Genomic DNA, 25524 nt, shown 5'->3' on the forward strand with positions numbered 1-25524 from the left:
GTGTCAGTAGGTTTATACTCTATCTCCCACATTTCACAAAAGATTGAATATGTTCCTAGGGAAATGAACTAGCCCATGAGAAACAACTTATGTAGTTAAAGACAGTGGGGAGTCCAACAATCAAACTGCTGAATCCCCAATTAACTATGATGGTTCTATTTAAAGACTTACTGTTAGAATAAAATCTATGTATCTGGGTAGGTGGCAACAGTGCTAAAGGAGAACAGGTATTCTACAAAATTTGCAAAGATGCCCTAACAAAACAGTCAGGAAAAAATGTGCTGTGGAATCTGCCTTCTATGGCTTTCGCTAGCTAATCTGAAATTGGCAAGTTGCCACCTCCACACAAAGCCTAGTAATTGTTTAAGTTACAATCATCACAGTTGCTTCTACTCAAACTTTCTTCAATGCCTGCCTCCCCAACCTGAAGCACCCTGAAATAAACGCTACATAGGAAGGACACCTACTAATTTCACCATACATCCCTCTCTCTTTTCTCTCTGTTCTCAAAGACAGATTAAAATACACTGAACTCTTTATACTACAGAGTGCCCGGCAAAATACTGGGACCCAGTAAATATTCAATGGAAGTTTGCTGAATTGAAATGACCCATGATCAACATTAGGAATATCCTTACTTATTAGAATAATGATAAAAAAGCTTGTGTCCAATTAAATTTAACATTAAATAAGAAAAGAAAGATGTAAAAGACTGCATGCTAAGTTGTGTAAAAGGGAAAAAGAATACATATACTCACTTCCATCTGCATAAAATAAGTGGTCACATGCTAAAAGTCAATATGTCACTTTTAGGGGGAAACTGGATGACAGGGTGAGGAGGCCTTTGTTTGCTTTTTGCATCTTTTGAATCTTGAACTACGTGAATGTATTATCTTTTCAAAAACAGAAAACCTAATTTAAAAATTATTCTTTTCAAGAAGGTGGAATGAAGATTCTCTTAGAGGGTTCTTTCTAGTACCCAACCAACTTCAATCTGAAATTACTACATTTTTGAGGGAAAAAAATGCATTTTATTGCACTCTAGTGCAGTATTTGCTGGTCAAAATGAAAATGTAAATGTTACAGTTCTTAAGAAATTAATATTATACCACATATTTTAATTCTTTGGATTCATTTATATTACTTATGAAGTAAGTAAATTATAAAATTGTGAATAAAAGTATAGATCTAGTTTTATTTGGGGGATGTTTTGGTGTCAAGAGATAAGGTATAGAAGAGACAGAATTATCCAAAATCAAGTGTTTGTATCAATTCTGGCAACCTAATCTTAGTTATTTATTGTAGTACTTTTGAAATGAGCATGCTTTTCCTGTACTGTAGGCCAGTTAAAGATTCGGGCCATTTTTGTTAATCCCTTGCTACTGCCAATTTGATGCCTTTTCATATAAATAAATACTGATGTTTCTGCTTACAAACAACTTACCTTCATCGACTGTGGTCATATCTTGTTCTAGTTTCAATTTCTGTTGGTTAATTTTTAGCATGGATTCTTCAATTGTCCCCTGGCTTATTAATTTTATAACTAGTACTTCTCTATAAAGAAAATAGAAGATACGTCCATTGGTTACTTAATATAAAACTATTTGGATACATACAAGCTATATAAAACGTCTTAGAGTTCAATAAGAATAACCTGAAGATTGTGTAACGAATATATCCATAACCTTAAATTCCCCTTTTATTCAAACTTGGGATTGATGTTTTCTGAGCATGTAAGTTTTAAAGGACCTTTCTTATTAATCCAAGATATCTGTACTCCAAAAATTACTTATAAACCTTATTACAACAAACACTCTGGGTTCAGATAGGTATTCATTTTAAAAAAGGAACATGTTAAACAAAAACAAAAATAAAAATAAAAATAAGTAAAAAGGAACATGCTTTGTCAGATTCCACTAAATAATTCAGTATAAAAAGTAAGAAAGTGTAGTGAAGTACAAAGATTACGCAGCAAGTTTTAATCCCATAATAGGTACAGATAAATATGTGGTTCATAAATGAATTTGTCAGTATCTTTTGGAAATACAGTAACACACTCCACACAGAAAACATTGATTATTCACTACTGACATCTGCAAATAGAGTTGAATTATAGGTATTGGCACCTCTTTAAGCTCAAATGTCAAAATGAACCTTCACCTAAAATATCTACAACTCAAATAATGTAATTCCTATAGGACAGTAGGGTAGCAATAATATACATATTACTGTCTATCTGACTCTTAAGTGGTCTAACAAGTCCTTTTTTTTTTTTTTTTAAGATTTATTTATTTTATTTATTTGACAGAGACAGCCAGCGAGAGAGGGAACACAAGCAGGGGGAGTGGGAGAGGAAGAAGCAGGCTCCCAGCGGAAGAGCCTGATGTGGGGCTCCATCCCAGAACGCTGGGATCGCGCCCTGAGCCAAAGGCAGATGCTTAATGACTGCGCCACCCAGGTGCCCCTAACAAGCCTTTTTAACTAATATTTTTCAAAAGGGCTGAACCCCTGGTAATATTTTGTTTTCATCAGCTGCAGGACTAATTGGGGTGAGGTGGGAGGTTATTTTGCTTTAACTACTAGAAAAATGAATAGGTCACATAGTGAAGTTCATATTCAACACTGCTGGTATAAAATATATCAGCAGCCATGCTTTGCTAAAAACACAAAAACTGAAGGAGGACACTGACACACTATATCCTACTATTCTGTACAAATTAGATTGACATTTGGTTAAAAATAAATTTCAACTCAAAACACTTACTTAGTCTGGCCTACTCTATGGCATCTATCTTCTGCTTGTTTGTCATTGTACGGGTTACAGTCAATATCATGGAGTATAACAACATTTGCTGAAGTGAGGTTTATTCCTAGGCCACCAGCTTTTGTTGACAGCAGAAACACAAAGATATCCATATCGGTATTAAACTCATCAATTAGGTGAATCCTAAAAGATAAATATATTAGGCTAAATTTCACTAAAATGTATGTAACTAAAACTGAAAACAATCACGCTACATGGAAAAAAACCTTGAAGATGTAAATACATGCTCTTGGCAATATAGTTACCTTTCCTGCAGTTACTTTACTGAAAGACCTTCCAAGTTCACCTTCTTTTCTATACCATTTCTCTTTCTACTAATTCTCACTTTAATTCAAGTTTCAGGTCTGAGAAATGCTAAAAGGGTCGCCAGGAGTAAATAAACTGTGTTTAGAACAGTGCCTCAGAGATAAGTGGTCACCAAAAGACAGCTATGATATAGTATAATTTTCTCTGGCTGTCTTGCCTCCAGGGTGGAGACCTTCCCCTGACAGTTCCCTGGATAGGCTAGATGTCTAGTAGTTGCTCAGTGACTTTGTTGACTCACTGGTTCCATTGTTTTCCTCTGTTTGAAATGTATAGTCAGGGCCACCAAATGAGGCATTATTTTCCTTCTTAATGGATACAGATATCTCTGTGGGTGGTGTATTTACACAAGGTTGGACTTGCTTGGCACCTCACTGGAAGCTTCCTGACACCAGGATTTCTCAACCCTGGCATTTTTGACATTTTGAGCCTGATCGTTCTCTGTCGTGGGGCTGTCCTGTGCCTGGTAGGGTTGTCAGCAGCATTCCTGGTTCCCACCCACTAGATGCCAGGAACGACTCCTTTCTTTTTCTAGTTGTGACAACCAGAAATGTTTCCTGACATTAACAAGTGTCTCTGGGGGAGACCTGGTGAGAACTACTGCTTTCTGCTGTTCTAAACACCTGAGCCCCCTCCAAGGTTATTTTCTCCTTCGTTTCATGACTTCTGGCTTATCTAAATTTTGCATATGGCTTTTCAATCTTTAGCCTTCTGAGAAGTCTATCAGCGGCTGCTCTTGATACCAGATGAACTAAAGATCTCAAGATCAAACTAGAACAGTGTATTCTCTTTTAGCATGACTTCCATCCTTAATGCAGGAAAAAAAAATCCATTCTAGCTGATAAAAAAATAAACCAAACACACTAGAGAAGGTATTCCTTTTTTTAAGACAATCTTTTAATCTTTGAGAATTAAAAAAATAAACGAACCGAACTCATTCAATTACTCTTAAAATATGAAAAGCCCAAGATTTTAAAATAATCTTTGTCTTTGTTTTTTAAACAATCTTGGTTTAAAGGTAAGGTGCTTCCAGGGTCTGAATGAATCTTAAAGAGGAAAACATTCTAATTAGATATTGAGATAGATTTCTGTGCAATTCACATCAAAAACTTAGAAAATTTTATCTTAAGACGATTTGAAATAACACCACAGAAGACTCAAAAGTAATACAATTCAATCAAATGCTTTACACACATTTACAATTCCAACATTTACTCTTATTTGAAGCTGAGGTGGAGATTTTCTGAAACTAAAGTGAAGTATACTAACCTTTCAGAAATCTGAGTCTTCCCATCTAATCTGAGGTACCTATGCTGATGATGTTTTAAGAGAACTTCTAAAATATCCAGCATCATGGTAAATTGGCTAAATAATACAACTCTATCACCCTGTGAAAATACATACATGGATTAGATAGATGGAAAAATCAAATTATAAGTATCTAATGATCAACTGCTTTTTTAATAAAAATCAAGTGCTCACAGCAAAGGTAATATTCTTGTTATAGATATAACAAGCTTATATATAAATAAACTACCATAACTTCTGAACTTCAGACCTAAAATTTAATTCTCAGTTTTGATTTTCAAGGACAGTTCATGAAAACAATAGTACAAAAGTACTATTTGGATTATGATCTTATAAATTTAAGCTGTTTCACATGTAAATGGTAGTAGTACTTAAATAACATGGTATCCTCAAAATACTAATTTTGAGGCAATCATACAGATTGTCACTCATGAAATGACACATAAGATTATTTTTTAAAAGCATCAATACAGATGTGTTCTACTAACTTGTTTTTCTTTCTCAGACTCAACAGAAGAGAAGTAATCAAGAAAAGACATCCCCAAATATATCCCTAAATGCTCAAAGAATTAACTTCTAGAAACATGTATAGTAGACATAGGCTAAAACTTTAAGAAAGTCAAATCATGCCAGAATGATTTTAAAGAAGTTTAACTAATTGGAAAAATACAAGAAGAGTAGCATTCTTCTTTATTACCTTCTGCTTCAACTCAGACAAGATGCATCCTAAAACTCGGAATTTTCCAGAATCTAAAATCAAGTCCATGTCTAATTGGAAGTTATTAATATGTCGATACTGTTTACAAAGTACATGTAATTCAAAGTCTGTCATAACTTCCATATCTTCAAAGATCAAGTCAGGGTTAGCCTCACAATGTGTAGGTTCCTTAAAACAAAACAGAACCATACGCACTTCAAAATGAAGATAATTTATAATATGACCACAACACTCGAATAAAATTGTTCACATCTGATAAAATATTAAGTAGCTAAACAGCACATGTTACATGGTACAATTTAACAAAGGAAAATAATATTCATTATTTTAGGTACAATAAAGGGGGAAAAGTCCTTATTATTGTTTTAGAGACAATACCCTGAAATATTTAGAGATGAAGTAATGTCTAGAATTTGGTTCACAATAATCCTGGGGTGTGGTCTAGATGAAACAAGAGTAGTGTCATTCTAGATAATAACTGTATAAAAAAAAAAATGGGTGAGGGTTACATGGGAAAAGGATTTCATTACACAATTCTCTCTACTTACACATGCTTAACATTTTTCATAAATTTAAAATAATATAAAAATTTTAAAAAAGCGAATAGTTTTGTTTTTTTTTTTTTAAGATTTTATTTATTTATTTGACAGAGAGACAGCCGGCGAGAGAGGGAACACAAGCAGGGGGAGTGGGAGAGGAAGAAGCAGGCTCCCAGCGGAGGAGCCTGATGTGGGGCTCGATCCCAGGACTCTGGGATCACACCCTGAGCCGAAGGCAGACACTTAATGACTGAGCCACCCAGGCGCCCCCAAACAGTTGCTTTTAACACAAAGATCTATCTATAAAGGAGAACTATGGGTGGGTGCTAAGGGAGAATGAGGCAAAAATAAAGATTAATAATAAACTACAGACAAAATATAATAAAGAAAAAAATGAAGAAAACAAATGGAGAAAACAACTCACTGCCCTGGACATAAAATCTGAGGTATCTTTTTGGTAAAATAAAGAAGTGCATTATGGCAGTCTCAGTCAGGAGTTGGCAAACTTTCTGTAAAGGGCCAGATAGTAAATATCTGAGGTAGGCTCTGTAGGCATAATGATCAATTTTGCAACTCCTCCACTCTGCCCTTGTACAGGCATACCTTGCTTCACTTTTTTTGTGTAAGGGTTTCACAGATAATGTGCTTTTCACAAACTGAAGGTTTGTGGCAACCCTGTGTTGACCTAGTCGATTGGTGCCATTTTCCCAACAATATTGCTCATTTTGTGTCTCTGGTAAATCTTAAAATATTTCAAACTTTTTCATTACTCTTATATTTGCTGTGGTGATCAGTGGTTATAACTTGCTGAAAGCTCAGATGACAGTAGCAATTTTTTTTAACAACAAAGTACTTTTTAATTTAGGTATGTATACTTTTTTAGACATAATGCTATTGCACACTTATCGACTACAGTACAGTATAAATGTAACTTTCATATGCACAGGGAAACAAAAAAATTCATCTGACTCCCCTGCGGTCTGGAGACAAATCTTCAGTATCTCCAAGGTATGTCTGTATTGAGAAAGCAGTCAGAACAAACAGAAACGGAAAGACTTGGCTGTGTTAAAATAAAACTTTATTTGGCCCTAAGGCCATAGTTTGCTGACTCCTAATACAGACCATCCATCCTCTCGGCTCTTATGTTCCCCCTTAAATTATCTTGAACTTTGTCTTAAAAATACTTTTCTTAACTATGGGGTTAACGGATCAATATGCTCATTAGGCTCAACTGATCTTTAGCCAGCCTAATCATTTAACCCGGGGTTTAACGGTGTTAGTAAAGGTCAGGGTTAGCATAACATGAAATCCTTACCTTTAGCATAAGCTGAGACATTTCCTTGAGCTTTTCAGCTGTGTAATATTGGCGATGTAATAAAGGATGATTGGCCATTTTTCTCAATTGCATCATGACATTGCACATTTCTGTGTTTTTTTCTGTGATCCAAAGAGCACACATTAGAAACAAAAAACAAAACCTAAGTTGACAGCTGTCTGCTGAAATACATCTCAATGCAAACAAAAAGCTTAAAACTGTTTCTTCAAATTGTAACTAATTTTTTTAAATGAGCAAATCCCACCATAATATGACTAAACTACGTGTAGCCCCAGTACAGGATTATTTTTCACATGCAACTGTAAAAATCAGATTATACCCATGTTGTTGATAGATTTTTTCAATCTGTTGAAAAGACCCAAATAGAGCTGCTCCTGTTTCTCTGACATTGCACACAATTCAATTCGATCTTTCTTGGGGGGTAGCTGCTTGAGAACCTGAGAAAGGAAAACAGTTTAAGCAGATCATTCAAATAAAGAAGAAAACAGATTTTTAAAAAACAATCATCATAATAAGTATGCAGATAAGTTACCTCTTCTTTTACCCTTCGGAGAATAAACGGTTTTATAATTTGTTTTGCGTGTGCTATTCTCTCCTTTTCATATATACTTTGCTCATCTGCTGATTTCTAAGTAAAAAAAAGAACACGTCCTTTCAGAAATTAATGATTTAAATGATCACCATTAACAATATTACAGAACATGAAAATCATCCTCACTACAATCGGAGTTATTTTCCACAGAAACGCACTTCATTCTAGATGGACTTTCACATTTCAACTCTGGGCTATTAGCCTACTTCTTCAAGCTCCATATGTATTTTGAGGTTTCATGTACTCTGCTGAGCGAATAAAACTGAACTGTCCTAGGAAGGTGTTCAGAAGTTTAAGTCATAACTCATGAGTCATAACTAAATTACCAGACAGCTCTCATGAAAGTGTGAGTGTGTGTGTGTGTGTGTGTGTGTGTGTGTGTAACAGGGTGGGGAGAAGAGAAGGGGAAGAGAAAGAGAAACAGGTAGAAAACTTGTATTTATTTCTAGAAAAATGACCCCAAAAGAAAGCTAGTGCAGGTGATGTACACCATGTGTTTTAAAAGACAGGGATGGTTGAGATTGTCAAGGCTTGTTAATTCTGGAGAATTAAAGAAGTGGAATTTTACTCTAAGATGTGAGGAAGTCCTCCATATTCTATCATCTACTAGGCCATCAAGTGGGAATGATTAGTGAAAGTTTAAAAGGCAGTTAATTTGCAGTGGAAGAATATCATAGAGAATTCCTGCAAAATACATGTGACTTGGGAGAGAGGCAAGAATCTATATAAACATTGCAGGACTGGAGAATTTAGTAGGACTTCCTGAAGTCTATTACTATACTTTTTCTCTATTAAAAGATTTCCTTTCCTTTCCCTTTCCTTTCTTGAATTTATTGAGACAGAGAGAGAAAGAGGGAGAACATGCGTGAGCAGCGGGGAGGGGCAGAAGGAGAGGGAGAGAAAGAATCTCAAGCAGACTCCACGCTGAGTGTGGAGCCTGACACGGGGCTTGATCTCATGACCCCAAGATCATGCCCTGAGCTGAAATCAAGAGTCAGGCACTTAACCAACTGAGCCACCCAGGCATCCCTCTACTCTACTTTTTCTAAGCAACATGGAGAAAATTAACTAGATTCTCTTATATATAGAATTTCTTTGTGTAACTGTAAGAAACTGTTACTCTGGGATGCCTGTGTGGCATAGTAGTTCAGCGTCCGTCTCTAGGTTTTGACTCAGGTTGTGGCCTCCAGGTCGTGGCCTTCCAGGTCATGGGCTCAGCCAAGAGTCTGCTTGAAATCCTCCCTCTCCCTCTGCATGCCTCACCCCTCCATCCCGCCCCCCAACCTGCGCTCTCTCTCTAAAATAAATGACTTTTTAAAAAAATTGTTACTTTTTAATTTATGGACTTTTATTTCAAAACATTTTTCCCAGTATAGGAATTTTCTGGATAGTCTACCTTTGCCCAGTTCTACAGTTTACCTACAAAGAAATGCTACTAATTCACCAAATTTTAGTAAGGTAAATGCAATGACCAAACCTTCCCCACATATTATATACCTGAACACTCCACTAATTTAAAATTGTCACTGCAGAAAATTAAGATATTAAAACCAAGACTTTTGGATATCAATTACAGAAGTCACCAATTTATTTCCCATGGTATTTTGGCAGACTTCCCAAGTCATGCAAGTAGACGGATATCAACTACTTAACTGATATCACGTATACACTATGAAAACAAGAAAAAAAGGCAGAAGAGTGGCCTATATAAAACATAAAGTAACATATTTGGGAGAAAATATAAATTTATGCTTACTGTTTTAGAAGAAAACATTCTTCGTATTTCACTGGTGCTACTACTAAACATGTGTGGCATAACAAAATTCAACAGCGACATGAGCTCCAACAGGTTATTCTGTACAGGTGTGCCTGTGAGCAGCAAACGGTTATTTGCCTGTGAAAGTAAAATTGAGATTAGCTTTCTTTGTTTTAAAGAGCCAAGTCCTTCCTGTCTATACTCTTCAGGAAAAGAGAAAAAAAATTAAAACCATTATTAATAATGTAACATTCTGTGATGAAAGACTAGTAATTCAGAAAAATTATCACCTATTGTATTTTAAGGTAAAGTATGTAAAACTAATGGTTTCATTTTATAAGTAGATAACTGGATTGTATTTGATATTCATAAAGTTTATCACATAGAACAGGGGTTGGTAAATTGAGGCTCATGAGCTAATAAAATGGTTTTTATACTTTTAAAAGGTTATAAAAGAAAACGAGGGGCGCCTGGGTGGCACAGCGGTTAAGCGTCTGCCTTCGGCTCAGGGCGTGATCCCGGCGTTATGGGATCAAGCCCCACATCAGGCTCTTCCACTATGAGCCTGTTTCTTCCTCTCCCACTCCCCCTGCTTGTGTTCCCTCTCTCGCTGGCTGTCTCTATCTCTGTCGAATAAATAAAATCTTTAAAAAAATAAAAATAAAAAAAATAAAAGAAAACGAAACAAAACAAAAACAAAAGCAAAGAACAAGTCGCAGAGGAAGGCCCACAAGGCATGAAATATTTATTATCTGGACCTTTACAGAAAAAGTTCGCTGACCCCCGATATAAAATACTAAATACATTAAAACACATAACTTCATTATAATTGGAAAAATTCACAAAATACTCTTACATTAATTGTCATAAGGTGCTGGTAGCGGATGGAGCCCATGTTCTTCAGCATATGGCCCTCATCAAAAATCGCGTAATTAAGTTTCAGCCGTCGAAACAGACTACGATCATCAGAACTGCTGATTGCACAATTATACCTGTCACAAAAAAAACAAAAAACAAAAAAAACTCTCTAAGGTTACACCTTTAAGAGCCTGGACCATAGTGAAACTTAATGTTTTCTACAATGATTTTTACTTATTATACATTTCTAGTATCCAGTACCTGAAAGATACCACTAGATCTTGTTGGTGTTCAAATAAATACTGATGCGCTTGTATACAATTATTATCTACGTGTAACCAAGTTACAAAAGCTGCAATGTGTGGGTAAAGGAAAATTTTAATGTCATAATTGGACAACTTCTACACAACTAAGAAGCAGCCAATTTGGGTATAATTTACACGTTATCTGCAATCGTTATACACTTTGCTTCACAAACTGTTGTATTTTCAGAACAAAAGTGGGGAAAAAAGGACATGAAATGAAGACATTTGTTAAGAACATAATACTACTGTATTAAACTAGTAGAGCATATCCATGAAAAAAGAGTTAATAGTAGCTAGCAGTACTATACTATATATAAAAATGAAGTCCATTTTATGTAGGAAAGATGAATTATGGGTTCTTCTTTTAATCATGGCCTCCTACAGAAGTCAGTAGATGGAAATAACTAAATACTGACAGTTAATATGAACTTGAAATAACCTATGAACTTGAAATAACCCATATTTAAAAAGTAACATGACAGCATTAAGTTCTCTGCTACATATTTATGCTAAACGGACCACCGAGGAATGACTAACTTATTCAAAATTTTCTTTCCCATCCTTCTATTTTAATTCAGTTTTTTCATTTAGAGTGAGATTCCACTGTATTTAATACTTAATTATTAATAATAATTAACATTTATAAGTTACAAATATTACAAATCGTTTTAGTGGGATATCTTCAATTTTACTTGAAGTTTAACAGAAAGAGTCCTATAAAACTATGTTTTCGATCACATGGACAAAAACCTTTATATAACCACTATCAGTCACCTGTTGTACTAGTAAAAAACTAAAAAGTGCCTGAATACTCAACATAAGTCGTTCCATCACTTTTGTTGCATAGTTCTTAGCCTGACCTTTCCTTCATGTTACTACTAACGTATTTTAAATATTTTTTGTAAATATAGGGGTTACACAATATCTCTGCCCCCATATTTTTTTTCTCAATACTTACGTGGTCACAATTACATTATACTCTTCATATTTACTATGGATGTTATATCTAATCTGTTTACGTTCTTCTTGAGAGCCTACGATTTAAAAACAACACACACATATTGATTATACTTAATGTACTTTACTATATGTCAGGATTTTAAAGAAATTTCCAATTAAAGCAAAATGACACTCTTACCATAGTAACAGAGCACCTTTAAAGTGGGGCACCATAAATTAACTTCTCTTAACCAGTTGTCTAGGAAACAAGAGAGGTATTACTTGCATCTGCTAAACAGGTTAGGTGTATGCAGTGAAATGAGTTCTATCCAAAAACTTTTCTTTTACAAAATAATACAAGATTTTTAAAAAATCACAGACCCTTCACAATTTTATTCCTGATGTTTAAAATAATTCTGAGGAGGCATAAAACAAAAGGAAGAGGACCAACCATTATATTTACAGAATGACTAAACTTCAATTTAAAGAGTTTTTTGGATTATGTTCATACATACATTCACTTATTCTAGTCTACAGTCAATCTAATTTAAGTGGGAATGAACTGTATACTCTCTGATTCCATAAATGTTTAATTAGAAATTTAAAAGGACTTGTTTCTTTTGGTAAGTCATTAAAACAATTTTTTTCATTAAAATAATTTTTTAAAAGTATTACAAAAACAAATGATCTTATCGATGGTCCTTTGAGGCATAATAATTTAAAAGCTGAATAACTGACTTGTATTTGAGATATTTTCTTTTAAAAGACCTCCTGTACAATCAAACACACATACACACACATACGCAAAGGGGGGAAAGTCTAAGGAGACCACGGAGTTAATATTCACCTCCACAAACTAAGAAATCACACATACACAGTTTTTCTTCTCCCTGTATAAACACTACACAGTCAAGTATGGTTGTTCACAGTATTACAAACCTATAGTTGACGCTGGAACAACGATCAAATGAGGACCTTTATTACCCTCCTGATAGAGGTATGCCAGGAATGCAATGGCTTGAATAGTTTTTCCTAGGCCCTAAAATTAAATGTTTAAAAGACAATATATGAAATTTAAAAACAAACAAAAAATACTGGAAAACACAAAAGGAAAAATAGTATTTCTGGTTTTATTTACTTTTGATTCCCCAAAATGCAACCCTATGAGAATTCTACCATGTTCTTAGCTCTCAGTGACAGATGAAACAGATCATAATCTCCAAATGATAACTATAACTTAAGTTTAATGAGCAGAATGTATCCTAACCGCTAGTTAAAAATGGGACACACATTAATATGGAAGAGCTCTGCAATGCATATAAAGGACATAATTTTGGTAATTGTTTTATATAAAGCAAATATTTAATACATACTGGATAGATTAACAACAATGTGCCAACGGCTAATTGGATTTGAACATGTGCCTGCCCTATTACCCACCAATTTCACTTCTAAGAGTATATTCAAGAGATATGAGAACACATGTCCACAAAGAGACTTGAGTAAGAATGCTGACAGTAGTTTTATCATGATAGCCAAACACTGGAAATAACTTCAATGTCCTTCAACAGGAGAATGGATGAAGTCATAGCATATTTATACTAGGGACTACCGCATGCCAGTAAAACACCAAACTACTGATACATATAAGAACAGATGAAACTCAGTAACCTTATCATGCACCAAATGAACCAGAAACAAACAGTATATACTATATGGCTCTATTCATATAAAGTTCAAAATTTGAAAAAATAATCTATGGTTATAGGTGTCCGAATAGTGGTGGAGGTAATACTAAAAAGGAGCATGAGGGAACTTTCTGGGATAATGGAAATGTTGATCTGGGGAGGGTGGTCACACAGGTGCACATATGTAAAAAAAATCACCAAGCTGAACATTTGTGCATTTTACTACAAGTAAATTATACATCAATGAAGGTGTTTTTTTCTGTTTTGTTTTTTTGTTTTTAAAGGCTACTGGGGAGGAGCCAAACATTACCAACTGTTAAGAACTGAACTGACCTCACTGCCCAATTCACGTGTTGAAGCTCTATCCCGCAATGCAACTATATTTGGAGACAGGGCCTTTAAGAAGGTAATTAAGGTTAAATGAGATCACAAGGATGGGGACTCAATCCCCATCGTAAGAGAAAGAGACACGAGGGATGTGTGCGCACAGAGAAAAAGACATGTGAGGACATGGTGAGAAGGTGGCCATCTGCAAATGAAGGAGAGGCGCCTCGGGAGAAACCAAACCAGCCAACACCTTGGTCTTATAGACTTAAAGCCTCCACAGCTGTGAGAAATAAATTTCTGTTGTTTAAACCACCCAGTCTTTGGTCTTTTATTATAGGAGTCCTAGCAGACCAAGCAAGACACTAACTTATAAATACAGTGCTTTACAGGTCACAAAAAGTTTTACATATTCTACCTCATTTGGTAAGGACTAGCCCATGAAAGCCAAAATTGGGGCCCCAAACCTAGATCTGATTCTCAAGTCCAGCTTTCCACAACTGTCATGTTCTGTATCTAATTCTATAACTATTTTGAAATCATGCATATACATTATTTAGTTTTCTATCAGCTAAACAGCATCTCTCTTATGATGATAGTATGATTTTTGTGTGGGAGTAGTCTTAAAGTACAAGAGACTACTAGAAGCCAACTACAGAATAAAGAGCACTATTTATTTTAATAATGTAACATACAATGTATGTGTATTTAACAAACATTTTCTCCACTACACATGACTAATTTTTAATAAACTTTTTAAAGGAGGAAGGACATTAGGATAGAGTAAAGGTCAAGTTTCTATGTGATAATACCTGACCTACACTGTAATGAACTTCTAAGCTTAGTTTCAAGCAAATGTGATTTGGGAAAAAAAAGACTCAGAGACAGCTAACAAAAAAAAGTAAAATGGCTGAAATGATGTTGCTGGTAAATGTGTGGATTTATACGTATCTATAAATTTTAAAGGTAGCTACAGAAAAGCACATATAACAAAATCTCATTTAGTACTTTACACATATATGTATGTATACACACAAACCTGCAGAAGAAAATAATCCGAAAAGATATACATCAAAATAATACTTACTTCAAAGCGGTAGGAATATGAGTGATCTTGATTTTTTTTGTACTTTAAGGCAGTCTAATTTTTAAAACACATATATTTATTAATTTTATAATCAGAAAGAAAGACCATTTTCATTTTGGGGGGCAATGAGGAGGCTAGAGCTAAGAGAAGCAACAGAAAATTAGAAGGGGTGATTGGGGTATTTAAAATACTGAAGTGAGAGCAAGTAAACTACAGGCGTCAAGGGAAAATTTTATTTTTTAAATGACAGCAAGAGCGCCTTTTAATGACAAATCCTAGAAACAGAGTTCTACTTACCATTTCATCTGCCAAAATGCCATTAAGTCCATGTTTATGTACCAATGCCAACCAATTCAAACCAACCTTCTGATAGGGCTTGAGTGACAAACTGGTAAAGAGAGTTATTAAATATTACGGATTTGTACTTCTAATAGTTTTCTCTACTAGCTTTCTGACATGACTGTTAAGTTTACAGCACATACAAAAACGGAAATACCTATGTCTAGTCTTACCTTTTACCTTATGTATACAAGCGATTTATACTTTGTTAAGAAAATTAGCCCAAAACACAATACATTTTTTTTCAATTTTCTCAAATTTTATTTTGTGTTGATTTTTTTTTCCGGCTATAAGAATTACAAAAAAAAACATTTCCATATTCAGTCATAAGGTAATGCTACCAAATTAATTCCATAAAAGATCAGAATATTATGATAACATATTACTAACCTAATATTTCTACTAGAAAATGGTAGTGTATGGATTTGAATTCCACCACATTAAGGAACTTCAAGTATTAGGACAACACAAGCTTAATTTGCCTTTGCTGGGATGACTGAATAAATGTCAATCACCTCTAGTATCAGTGGAATGTGTAATTCTAGAAGGTGTATGTATGTGTATATTTGTGTTTGAACTATGTATGAATGGAAATTTGCTAGACATCAACGAGCATCAGTGAGTAGAAAGTAGCAAGACAGTGTCAAAATCTCATTTAATTTGTAAAGACGTAATTTGGAGATAACTTGTTTGGAAGGTAATATGGAAGGTCATAATGGATGAAAACAGTATTTTTTACCCTAAAAGTTCAAGTGGTTAAAAACTAATAGCAGTTATTACCAAACATATATACAGACACACAAATATCATTTTCGAGCACCACCTCATTTAATCTTTTAACATCCTATAAAGACTGTCTTTTATCATAATTTTAAACAGATGAAAAGCCTGAGGCTAAGTAATTTGCTTGAGGCTGCAGAGCTACAAAGTGTTTTATGGAAGGCTAAGATTTGAACTAAGGAAGTCTATCTCATTCGGAAGTTTATTCATACTCGCTAGGTAAGCATACACCCCATATTAAGATGGAAAGCTAGGATAAGGCCATGCGCCTCTCGTCCTCCAGCTTTTATCCTGTCCCCTTAATTTCCTATTACATACATCCTAACTGCACATTGGGAAGGGGTCTGGACATAACTATGGTATAATAAAGTAGTTAAGGGCCAAATCCTAAAATCAATATACATTAATTAGAACAGTTTGTAAACGAGCGGGGGTAGAAAAAATTTCCATCTCAAATCAGAATCTATGCTTCAACTGTAAGGTATGCAATCTGCACAATATTTCTCATTAAAAAAAAATTAAAAGTACTGGTAGGAAAAAAATCAGCAGTATTACTGAAGTCTTTGTAGTTCCTTTTTAAAAATATCTTTGCCTTCTTGGCAAATATAATTTCTACTGCCACTATGAAAGTAATAATAATATAAAACATGTTATCATAGATATTTTAATTTCCAGATCCAAATGAATTCTTTCTACAATGGTGAAAGTAAATACTAATATTGGAATATATACTCTATTCCAGTCACAATGCTATGGGCTTGATATGCATTATTTCTTCATTTAATCTACATTATCAAGCAAGTAAAATTATGACCCCCATTTTACAGATGAGACCATCTCTGGGACTCAGAGAAGGTAAGTTACTTGTCCAAGGTCATATAGCTATCCAAATCCATGTCTGCAGTGGCAAAGACAGTATCCAATCCAGGTCTGATCCAGACCTCATCCCTTCAACAGCAAAACATGAAAAAGTTCTTTCTCTCTGACCCACCCACTCTATGGTCAAAACTGAGTTATTATTTTTGAGTCCTTCCCAAGGCCTCAGTCATCCCACACATATAAGATCCCATTTTACGAAAATGATGAAATTTGATAAGCCTAGGCACAGCACACCATTTATGAATGCATCAAGGGGCCAGTATGCTATCCCAACATCAATCTATCACAAGTAGCCAAGAAATATTGAGAAACTAGTGTAACTGTTAGAATATTCTTCACTACACACAAAACTTCAAAAAGTGATGAAGGAATTTTGAGAAGCATCTACTATATAGAATTTTTTGATCAAATAAAACGGTCTCATCCATAATCACAAAGCAGCTCTGGTGGCTGTTTTTGATCAGGACATTCAATAGTTTTGTTATAATATTTTCTTTAAATTGCAAGTATTTGTGTGTGTGTATGTGTGCTTGTTTGTGTGTATATCTGTATATCTGAGTGTGAATGTGCTCTCTACTGGATTTATCTAAGCTACAAGAAACTTTTTGTTGCTTAGTATCCCAAGGGTGCTGCCCATCAACATATCCTTTCTTCAGAATGCAAAAGATCAATGAAAACGCAATTTTGACAAGGACGTTTTAAATCTAATTCACTTGTTATGACAAATTTTTAAAACAGGGCAGCTGTATTCTTTCTCTAGCAGGGTCTAATACTTAGATGTTGTACAATCGTACCTTCCATTTATTCAATTTATGACATTCTGTGGTTTTCTAAGAATTTTCATGACTGCATATGAACCCCAAACACCAGTTTACAGGTAAGAAAGTAATCTGTCCAGGGTTACCCAAATGGCAAGAACTGAGGCCCAGGCCTTCTGAATTAGTTAAGTGCTCTCTTCTCATTAGCGGACTATAAACACCTTTAAACTGAAGGTTTATCTTACCTCCTACGGGAAAAAATGATTTTATGATTTAAAATTTTCTGAGATCATAAAAGGAAATGAGGCAGCATGTTATTTTGAAGGTACTTGTTTTGTTAAGAGAAAAAAATCCTTCCAAACAGTTATGATTTCTTTTCAGAGTGAAAATTAAACTGGGTTTAAATCTCCTGCCAGAGAAACTAGTATCAAAATTATTTTGAAAGGTGAGAAAAGCCTGAAATGGAAACAACAGGAGTCCATACAACATGCTAACTTTGATTTTAAAATGCAGGAATAGTTTAGGGAAACTTGTTGCAAGTAGTTCATATGAAACAAGTTTAGGGATACTAGCTGACCAAAAGTTTATGTCCCAACACAGTTGCTGAAAATACTACCACAACATTAGTTTGTACTAAGAGTAGTACCCAAACTACTAAAATATTTCCATCCTAGTACTTTGTTAGTCCAATCACATCTGCAGTACTGATTTGCATTCACATCACTGTCAAATGGCTTCATAGCAACTGTTTACAACAGGAGAGAAACCGATCCTGTCAAGCTGAGGACAAAACAGAAAAACCTCAGGTAGATTCAGCCCAGAAAGACCGGACACATATAATTAAATATATTGTATACTGAGCAACTGAGAAACGTTTTCAGTTAAAACAATTTAAACCCAATACATTTTAGATAAAAAGCTAAGGTCTGAAAGATGGCTACATTAATGGTAGGAATAAAGAGGGAGAAACACTGATTTTTTTTTTCCTTTTCCCTCACAGTATTATATTTTAACTTTAGGCATCTTTAGTTTTGACATTTTAAAATAAAAATTATGAATGTAATGGTTTTGAGATATATGCGAGACATTTTATTTTCCTCTGCCAAGACTTTATTTTTATTAAGGATGTTGGTATGTCTGTATGTCCCTAATCTCTAAAAGGCAATTTTTTTGTTATAATTCATATAAATTTGTAATAAGAAAATAAACAGTTAACATAATTTCACTGCAAGGAATTGGTTCTGTTAAGAAAAGCAGGATAGCTTAGTCATCAGGTTAGCTGATCATTTTCCTCCATGCTAATGAATCCTTTCCCAAGGCAAGGCAACTCCTTTGCAAGTCTCTGTGCTAAGCAGCGATGATGCCTGGCCAGTATACCAAGTAAAACTGCTTGTGTAACTCTTACCTTGGCTAAAAATAAAAACCAAGACAACAAATTTCACCCCCTAAAAGTGCATTTAAATAAACTCTAAAGAAACTATCACACAGGTGTTTAAAAGTTATATTTTGGGCTAGAGCACTTTTAAAAAAGAGCTATTTTTCTCATCTATCATATATTTCATCAAAAAATTCCTCCGCCTAATGGAAAGGATAGTTTATTACCTGATCATACTATTTACAAGTAACAGGACTTTGTGGATGTGGGTTTAAGAGAGAAATTTTTTAAGTGATGCAATAAAGCACTTGATTTTTTAAAATCCAAATTATGATAAAGTAGACTCAACTGGGTAAGTCTTGTAGAGTGAAGAACTCCCCATATCCAATGCTGTAGAACAAGAAGGAGCAGCTCCAACTACACTTTTAGGAGATGAATTTGCTGACATGGCCATAGTTCTTTCTACGCAACAGAGAAAAGAGCTTCTTTGTGGGAGCTGCATCACGTTTCCCTACACCATCCCATAGCACCCTAGAAGGGCACAGAAAAGATTGTAGCTTACTATTAAAGGCCAGTAACCATACCTTGACTTTTAATTAACCAATGATCAGCAAATATGCTTTGATCATTAACTAGAAAAATGCGAAAATAAGTAAATAAAATCATCAACTAAGGTAATTAATTTTAATGAGGCCCTAGTGCTAATTTATTAAATGCCTATCAGAAATATTCTGAACAGATGTAACTCATTTTTAATGTTGCATAACACTACATAGCATGGCTATACCGTAATCCAGTCTAACTATTCATACCATAATTCATTCTATTCTGATTTTAGGAAATTGGATTGTCTCTATGTTTTTGTCACTATAAATAGTATCACAGTAAACAATTTTATACATTTCTTAAGAAGGAAGTATTCTAAATAGTTCTGAGCCCCCAAACCACTTAAAAATAAACTTTTAAGGGAAGTTCAAAACAATCTCCCCATCCCAGTATCCCAACACCATGCAAAATGGGGGTAGTTCACAATTATAAAATGACATTTTAATATGTACTGGTTGTTGTATGAGGTTTTTATTGAAAATAATTTAGTGTCTATTTTTTGTAAGAATTCTGACAAGGCATTTCACTGACAGCAGTTTTGGGAAATACACTTTTTATAATCCTTCCTTATATAATCTATTTAATAAGTGTCCTTTTCATTTCTGATTGTTTCTACTCCAAAAAGAGATTAAAAAATATGGGCTTTTTAAAGCATTTAAAACATTACATCACAGATACAGGATAGTCTAATCATTTCATTTTATTTATGACTAAAAAGAAATTGAGCTAAATTTTTTTCATTGATGTAATTAAGCAGCTGACTTTCTGAAGCACCATACTGTGTAAAGGGATAGCTAAAACCAGCTTTTCAGTTTTTGTGATTATATATGAAATTATCTGTCATGAGACAAGGAAAACAGGTCACATAAGATCATAACATTTGCTCCCTCTAACTTATGATGATATAATGGAGTAAAATACCCGTGGCACGGTGGGGGGGTATTGATAAAAAACAATTCCTATATCACTTATGTGTCATTACAGGAAACCTGAGGCTTCCCTTCTAACATTAGTTTTCATAAAACTTCCACATTTAAGTTCTCTAGGCACAACACAGAAATAAGTTCAGAATTTTTATACAGCTGAGATAAAGGAAGAAACAGGTAAGTACAACAAATATTACCTCTGGTTTAGAATGGAGGGTTGTTCTATGTTCCATCCACCTCCATTTCCAGTGAGCATCGTAACTTGTTTTGTCAATTTATTTGAAATGTCTTCACATTTGTTCATAAGTCTTATAACTACATCCCTTTCCTGGATCAGTGTTTTACAATGCCATATCAAATCTTCTGATAAGCCATTAGTTTTGGACATCTTTGTGAACTATGGCATAAGAAGAAAAATAATTTAATAGTTCAGACCTAGTAAATAAAAATCCAGTATCAATTTCTTTCTTTCTGAGGGAAAAAAATTTGTTAATTTAATTAAACTTTTACTAATGACATTAAATCAAGTGCTAAGAGAAGCTTTTCTTCACGTCTACATTTGAATTTCCATGCTTCTCTTTGATAAGTCAAACTCACCATATTGAAATAAAATCTATCTTTCTCCCCAAAACGCACAATCTCAAGTTACTTCGCCCCTAGTAGCTGTTCTCTTATAGAAGAAACTCTCAAGTAATCGTTAATGTCTTCTATGAAGTTTTGTTTTAAAAAAATCTCAGATTCATCTTTATCACCAAAGGAATGGCACCAAGTATAATAACTGTATACCTAAAATCTCGCCTTCATTTTCGTCCCTTCCCATGACTATGACATATTATGTTTCAGAACATATGATCACAGCGTATCTAAATTCACAGAGAAGCTCAAGTAATAGAAATCCAACACTTACGGGATATACAAGATAAGTTCATAAAAAATGCATTATAATGATATACTTTTTTCATATCTAATCTAGAAAAGGTTGGAAAGAAATAAAATTTCCAATCTATTCCAAAGCAGGATTAAAAAACAAAACAAAACCTTACTAGCACTTCACAAAATGGCACTGTGAAATAGTTACTTACACACGATTTTACATCTTCAGAAGGGCAACATTAACAATCACAATGTGATCTCCCACTTTGTGCTTTCCAGGGAAAAGATTTATAGACAAACACCAGGATATATAAGAATCAGTGCCTTGAAGATTTTAAGGAGGTTCTGTTAGAACTTTTTTTTAAAAGATTTATTTTGAGAGACAGAGAACAAAAGCAAGGGGGATGAGCAGAGGGAGAGGGAGAAGCAGACTCCCCACTGAACAGGGAGTCCGATGCTGGGCTGATGCCAGGGCTCGATCCCAAGACCCTGGGATCATGACCCCAACCCAAGGCAGATGCTTTTTACCAACTAAGCCATCCAGGCGCCCCTCTATTAGAACTTCTAATTAAGTATTTTTAGGGTTCCTGGGTGGCTCAGTTCATTAAGTGGTCTGGCTCTTGATTTTGGCTCAGGTCAATGGTCTCAGGGTCCTGGGACCAAGTCCTGGGATCAAGCCCCAAGGTGTGCCACACCAGAATTGGGGCTCTGTGCTCAGTGGGGAGTCTGCCTGAGGATTCTCTTTCCTTCTGCCACTCCCTGCCATTTGTGCTCTCCATCTCTTTCAATAAATAAGTAAATCTTTTTTTAAAAATAAATAAATTTTTAAATGGAACTCTAAAATTATAGATCAGAAACCCAATCTAATGCCTGTTGGGGGTAAATGTGTAAATGTAGGTTTGTGATGTGTACGTGTGTAAGAGAACAAGAATAACCAGGAAATAAAGAAGAAACATGTACTGTGTACCATGTATGTGCTAGAAACTACTAGATAGCTCTTTTATTCACTAGCTCATTAAATCTTCACAATAAACGAAGATCAATTCACCAATTCTGGAAGAATAAACCAAGGTTCAATTTCCAAGGTCATCAAGTAGGGTAAGATTTCAAAGTCCATACTGTTTTCTTTTCACTAAAATTAGTACCTCCCTAAGTTTAAAACAAAACAAAACAAAAAGACCTTAAAAGTTTAAAAAAACAAAATTTTTTTTCTGTAAACATCTACCATTTACTATATTCTAATTTTTTAGAAAATAGTACACTGGCTGGTGAAGACACCTGATACGTAGACACAGTCCCCGTCCTTATGTGGTTTATAGTCATTGGGCAAGACACGCAACCCATAATTTTAAGTGTAACGGCTTCTATTACAAGGGAAAGAACAAAATTTCATGGGCACTTCCCAAAGAGACTAATATAATCTAGGATCTAGAAAGTTCTTTCAGAGTAATAAGGCCAAAAATAAGAAAGAACTATTATAACCCAAAGAAGATCAATTATGTCAGAATCTAGAGAAGAGATAAACTAACATTACAAAAAAAGAAACCACCAGACATAATCCTCCTGATGAAAGAAAGTATCAACAACCATGTACAGGAGTGGTAGGAGCATTTAACCTTCCAGTTGTAATTTTACAGAAAAACCTGATCCAGAGGAATGTGTTAAACTATACCAAGGAGGTATAAGCAGAAAAATATAGACAGGGAAGCTGTAGAACAAATGATCCAGTTCCTTCACCAAAGATATTAGAGGAAGAGAGAGGGATGGGGAAACCTATAGGTTAAGAGACTTGAAGACTGATATCAATCTCAGTATGTGGACCCTATTTAATGGATTCTAATTCGACTTACTCAGAAAAAAAATTTATGGCATTTATTAGAAACAATTTGAACTCTGAATGGATATTTTCTAATATTAAGGAATTATTGATGATTTTTATTAGGTGTGACAATGTAGTTTAGTTTAAGGAAAAAAATCTTTTTTATATATATTTCAATTTTTATGGATAAAATGAACTCTGAGATTTGCTACAAAGTAGTATGAGAAGGAAGGAGGTGGATGAGGATAAAGATGAAAAAAGATCAGACATCAGCCAGGAACTGAAGAAGCTGATGAGAACATGGCGGTTTACCACACTATTCTAAGTTGTATGTTTGAAATTCTTGTAGGGGAAATAAAGGAGAGTACAGAAGGTAACTCTTATTTCAGGATACTGCATCAGATTGAGTTGGTTACTAAGATTTTTTTTTTTTTTTTAAAGATTTATTTATTTATTTATTTGACAGAGAGAGAGACAGCCAGCGAGAGAGGGAACACAAGCAGGGGGAGTGGGAGAGGAAGAAGCAGGCTCATAGCAGAAGAGCCTGATGTGGGGCTCGATCCCAGATCGCCGGGATCACGCCCTGAGCCAAAGGCAGACGCTTAACCGCTGTGCCACCCAGGCGCCCCGGTTACTAAGATTTTTAAATGAACTTGACATTTTGGTTATTTCTGAAGTCAAAATTTATCTTCCTGGCGCTTCCTATTGTCCCTACCCTTCCTCCCATATAACCCGACATTAGAGATGATCCAAATTATTGCTGCTAGTTTAGAATTTAAATCTATCTAGTAGTAATACACTGTCCATGAATGTAAAACGCCAGATTTTCAAGGAAAAAGTTTCACTAAAAGACAAAGTTGTTAGGATTTGGTCCAGTTATGAGTTAACAGTAAACCCAAATCAGGGGTTTAAATAAAACGTACGTTTATTTCTCTTCCATGTAAATGAAGACCTGTAGAAGCACTTCAGATTTGGTATGATGGTTCCCAAGTCAAGGATTTTTCTACTTTGTTGCTTCACATCCTCAATATGTGGGGTTCCTGCCACCGCAATGACATCTTAATCAACAGGAAAAAGGGATCCTATTAAGGACACTTTCCAAAAGTCTAATATACTTCTGCTTACATCCCATTGGACAGAATTTTGTCAAATTACCACAATGAAGGCTGAAAAACGTCGTCCTAATTGACTGTGGGCAATGTAAACAGCCATAAATCTGTTTAAAAGCCCAGAAGGAGTTTTAAAATAAAGAAAAACTTACCCAAAAAAGTTCCATTCAAGAAAATTGTAACAGTTTCTTAGCATTTCACTAGTAACATACACAACACTTCCCATGCAAAATATTGTGGATATCTGCAGCTAACATTTTCTAAGAACTGGGCAACTAAATGGGCGTTTACTCCATTTAATCCTTAGAAGTCCCACCGGTCAGTACCATGATTACACCCATTAGAGATGAAGAAATGGAGAATAAGAACTTGCTGAAGGTCAGATAAACTGCTGGAAATGTCAGAATTGGGATGCAAAGCCAGGTCATCTAGCTCCACTATATAATTCACCCACCTCTACCTCTTACTATGTACTCATAAAACCAAGGGAATAAAGAGGCATGCGTGAAATTCAGGAAGAAGAGATCCTACGCGAGAGAGACAAGGATTCCTGAGGATGTCAGGGAAATGAGAGCCCAAAGCCACAGATGAATAGCAGGCCCAAAATCCAACCAGTGCAAACCAAAGCAGGTCATTAAGATCCTGAGGAGACTTTCTTAGGAAGATGAAACTGATGGAATACCTGAAGTGCCTAAAAACTGAGGGGAAATTTAGACAACTGAGGAAAATTTTAGAGTTGAAATAATAAATATATAGAAAATTAAGCAAACAGAAAAATCAAGACAACTAATACCTAGAGAAAACAAAATGCTAAGCTAAGAAAGGCATTTATATAGTGACAACAGTGTAGATAACTAAACAATGATCTTCAAAATTATCCTATTACTAACTTCTATTAGTAGGACCGGGGAACAGGAAATGGGCATGGGAGGTGAGACTGACAATGAGAGTTAATCTCACCACAGTGTTATACTGTCATGTCAACAAATAAGACTTAAAACAAAAATAAAAAATAGCTTTATGCTTATATTACCTAGAGATATGGAAATGATAAGAATCAGACAAAAGAAGTGAGAGCAGTTATTTGCAGTGTGGGAAACCGGCTGGAGAAGGGGATGGATATGGATTTTTGGAGGGAACAGCATGTAGAATTATTTAACTTGCTAATCTAAATACATAAATAATAAAAATCAAAACTTAAAAAAATCTCAATACGTAATTCCACAATATCTTCATTAGTGGTGTATGTTTTTGTGTGAGAGAGAGAGAGAGAAAGAGAGACAGACAGACAGACAGGCCAGCTGGCACTAAGGAAATATGTAAGAACACTCCACTGTTGTTACTGTTTTCTGAAGACAAAATGCATGTAAGAATCCTATAAATTACTTAGCCTCAACAAAAAAAGGATCTAAGAAATGTAAATACTCTGTAAATACAGGATCTGCTAGTAAATCTAAAGTTTGCTCATGAGCATAAAAAATAC

General features: G+C 34.8%; 1 protein-coding gene across 6 annotated transcripts in view; it reads right to left on the reverse strand.

Annotated features, from left to right (window-relative positions):
• Positions 1 to 25524, reverse strand: part of SMARCAD1 (SNF2 related chromatin remodeling ATPase with DExD box 1) — a 76995-nt gene that overhangs the window by 4987 nt on the left and 46484 nt on the right. For 5 of the 6 annotated variants that reach the window (XM_045791991.2, XM_045791983.2, XM_045792000.2 and 2 more), the window contains exons 10-23: positions 20438 to 20637; positions 14875 to 14965; positions 12418 to 12517; positions 11678 to 11737; positions 11498 to 11573; positions 10233 to 10368; positions 9377 to 9514; positions 7561 to 7656; positions 7348 to 7465; positions 7008 to 7129; positions 5133 to 5321; positions 4397 to 4515; positions 2765 to 2947; positions 1445 to 1554 (exon numbers count right to left, since the gene is read on the reverse strand). In XM_045791991.2, coding sequence (XP_045647947.1) covers positions 1445 to 1554; positions 2765 to 2947; positions 4397 to 4515; positions 5133 to 5321; positions 7008 to 7129; positions 7348 to 7465; positions 7561 to 7656; positions 9377 to 9514; positions 10233 to 10368; positions 11498 to 11573; positions 11678 to 11737; positions 12418 to 12517; positions 14875 to 14965; positions 20438 to 20637 — 1738 coding nt within the window. Of the gene's footprint in view, positions 1 to 1444; positions 1555 to 2764; positions 2948 to 4396; positions 4516 to 5132; positions 5322 to 7007; positions 7130 to 7347; positions 7466 to 7560; positions 7657 to 9376; positions 9515 to 10232; positions 10369 to 11497; positions 11574 to 11677; positions 11738 to 12417; positions 12518 to 14874; positions 14966 to 20437; positions 20638 to 23855; positions 24776 to 25524 lie in introns of those variants that run through there. The other variant, XM_045792027.2, reaches the window with a different exon arrangement.

The sequence above is a fragment of the Ursus americanus genome, chromosome 8, assembly GCF_024610735.1.
Source record: "Ursus americanus isolate L20-20 chromosome 8, mUrsAme1.1.p, whole genome shotgun sequence".
Classification (NCBI taxonomy): Eukaryota; Metazoa; Chordata; class Mammalia; order Carnivora; family Ursidae; genus Ursus; species Ursus americanus.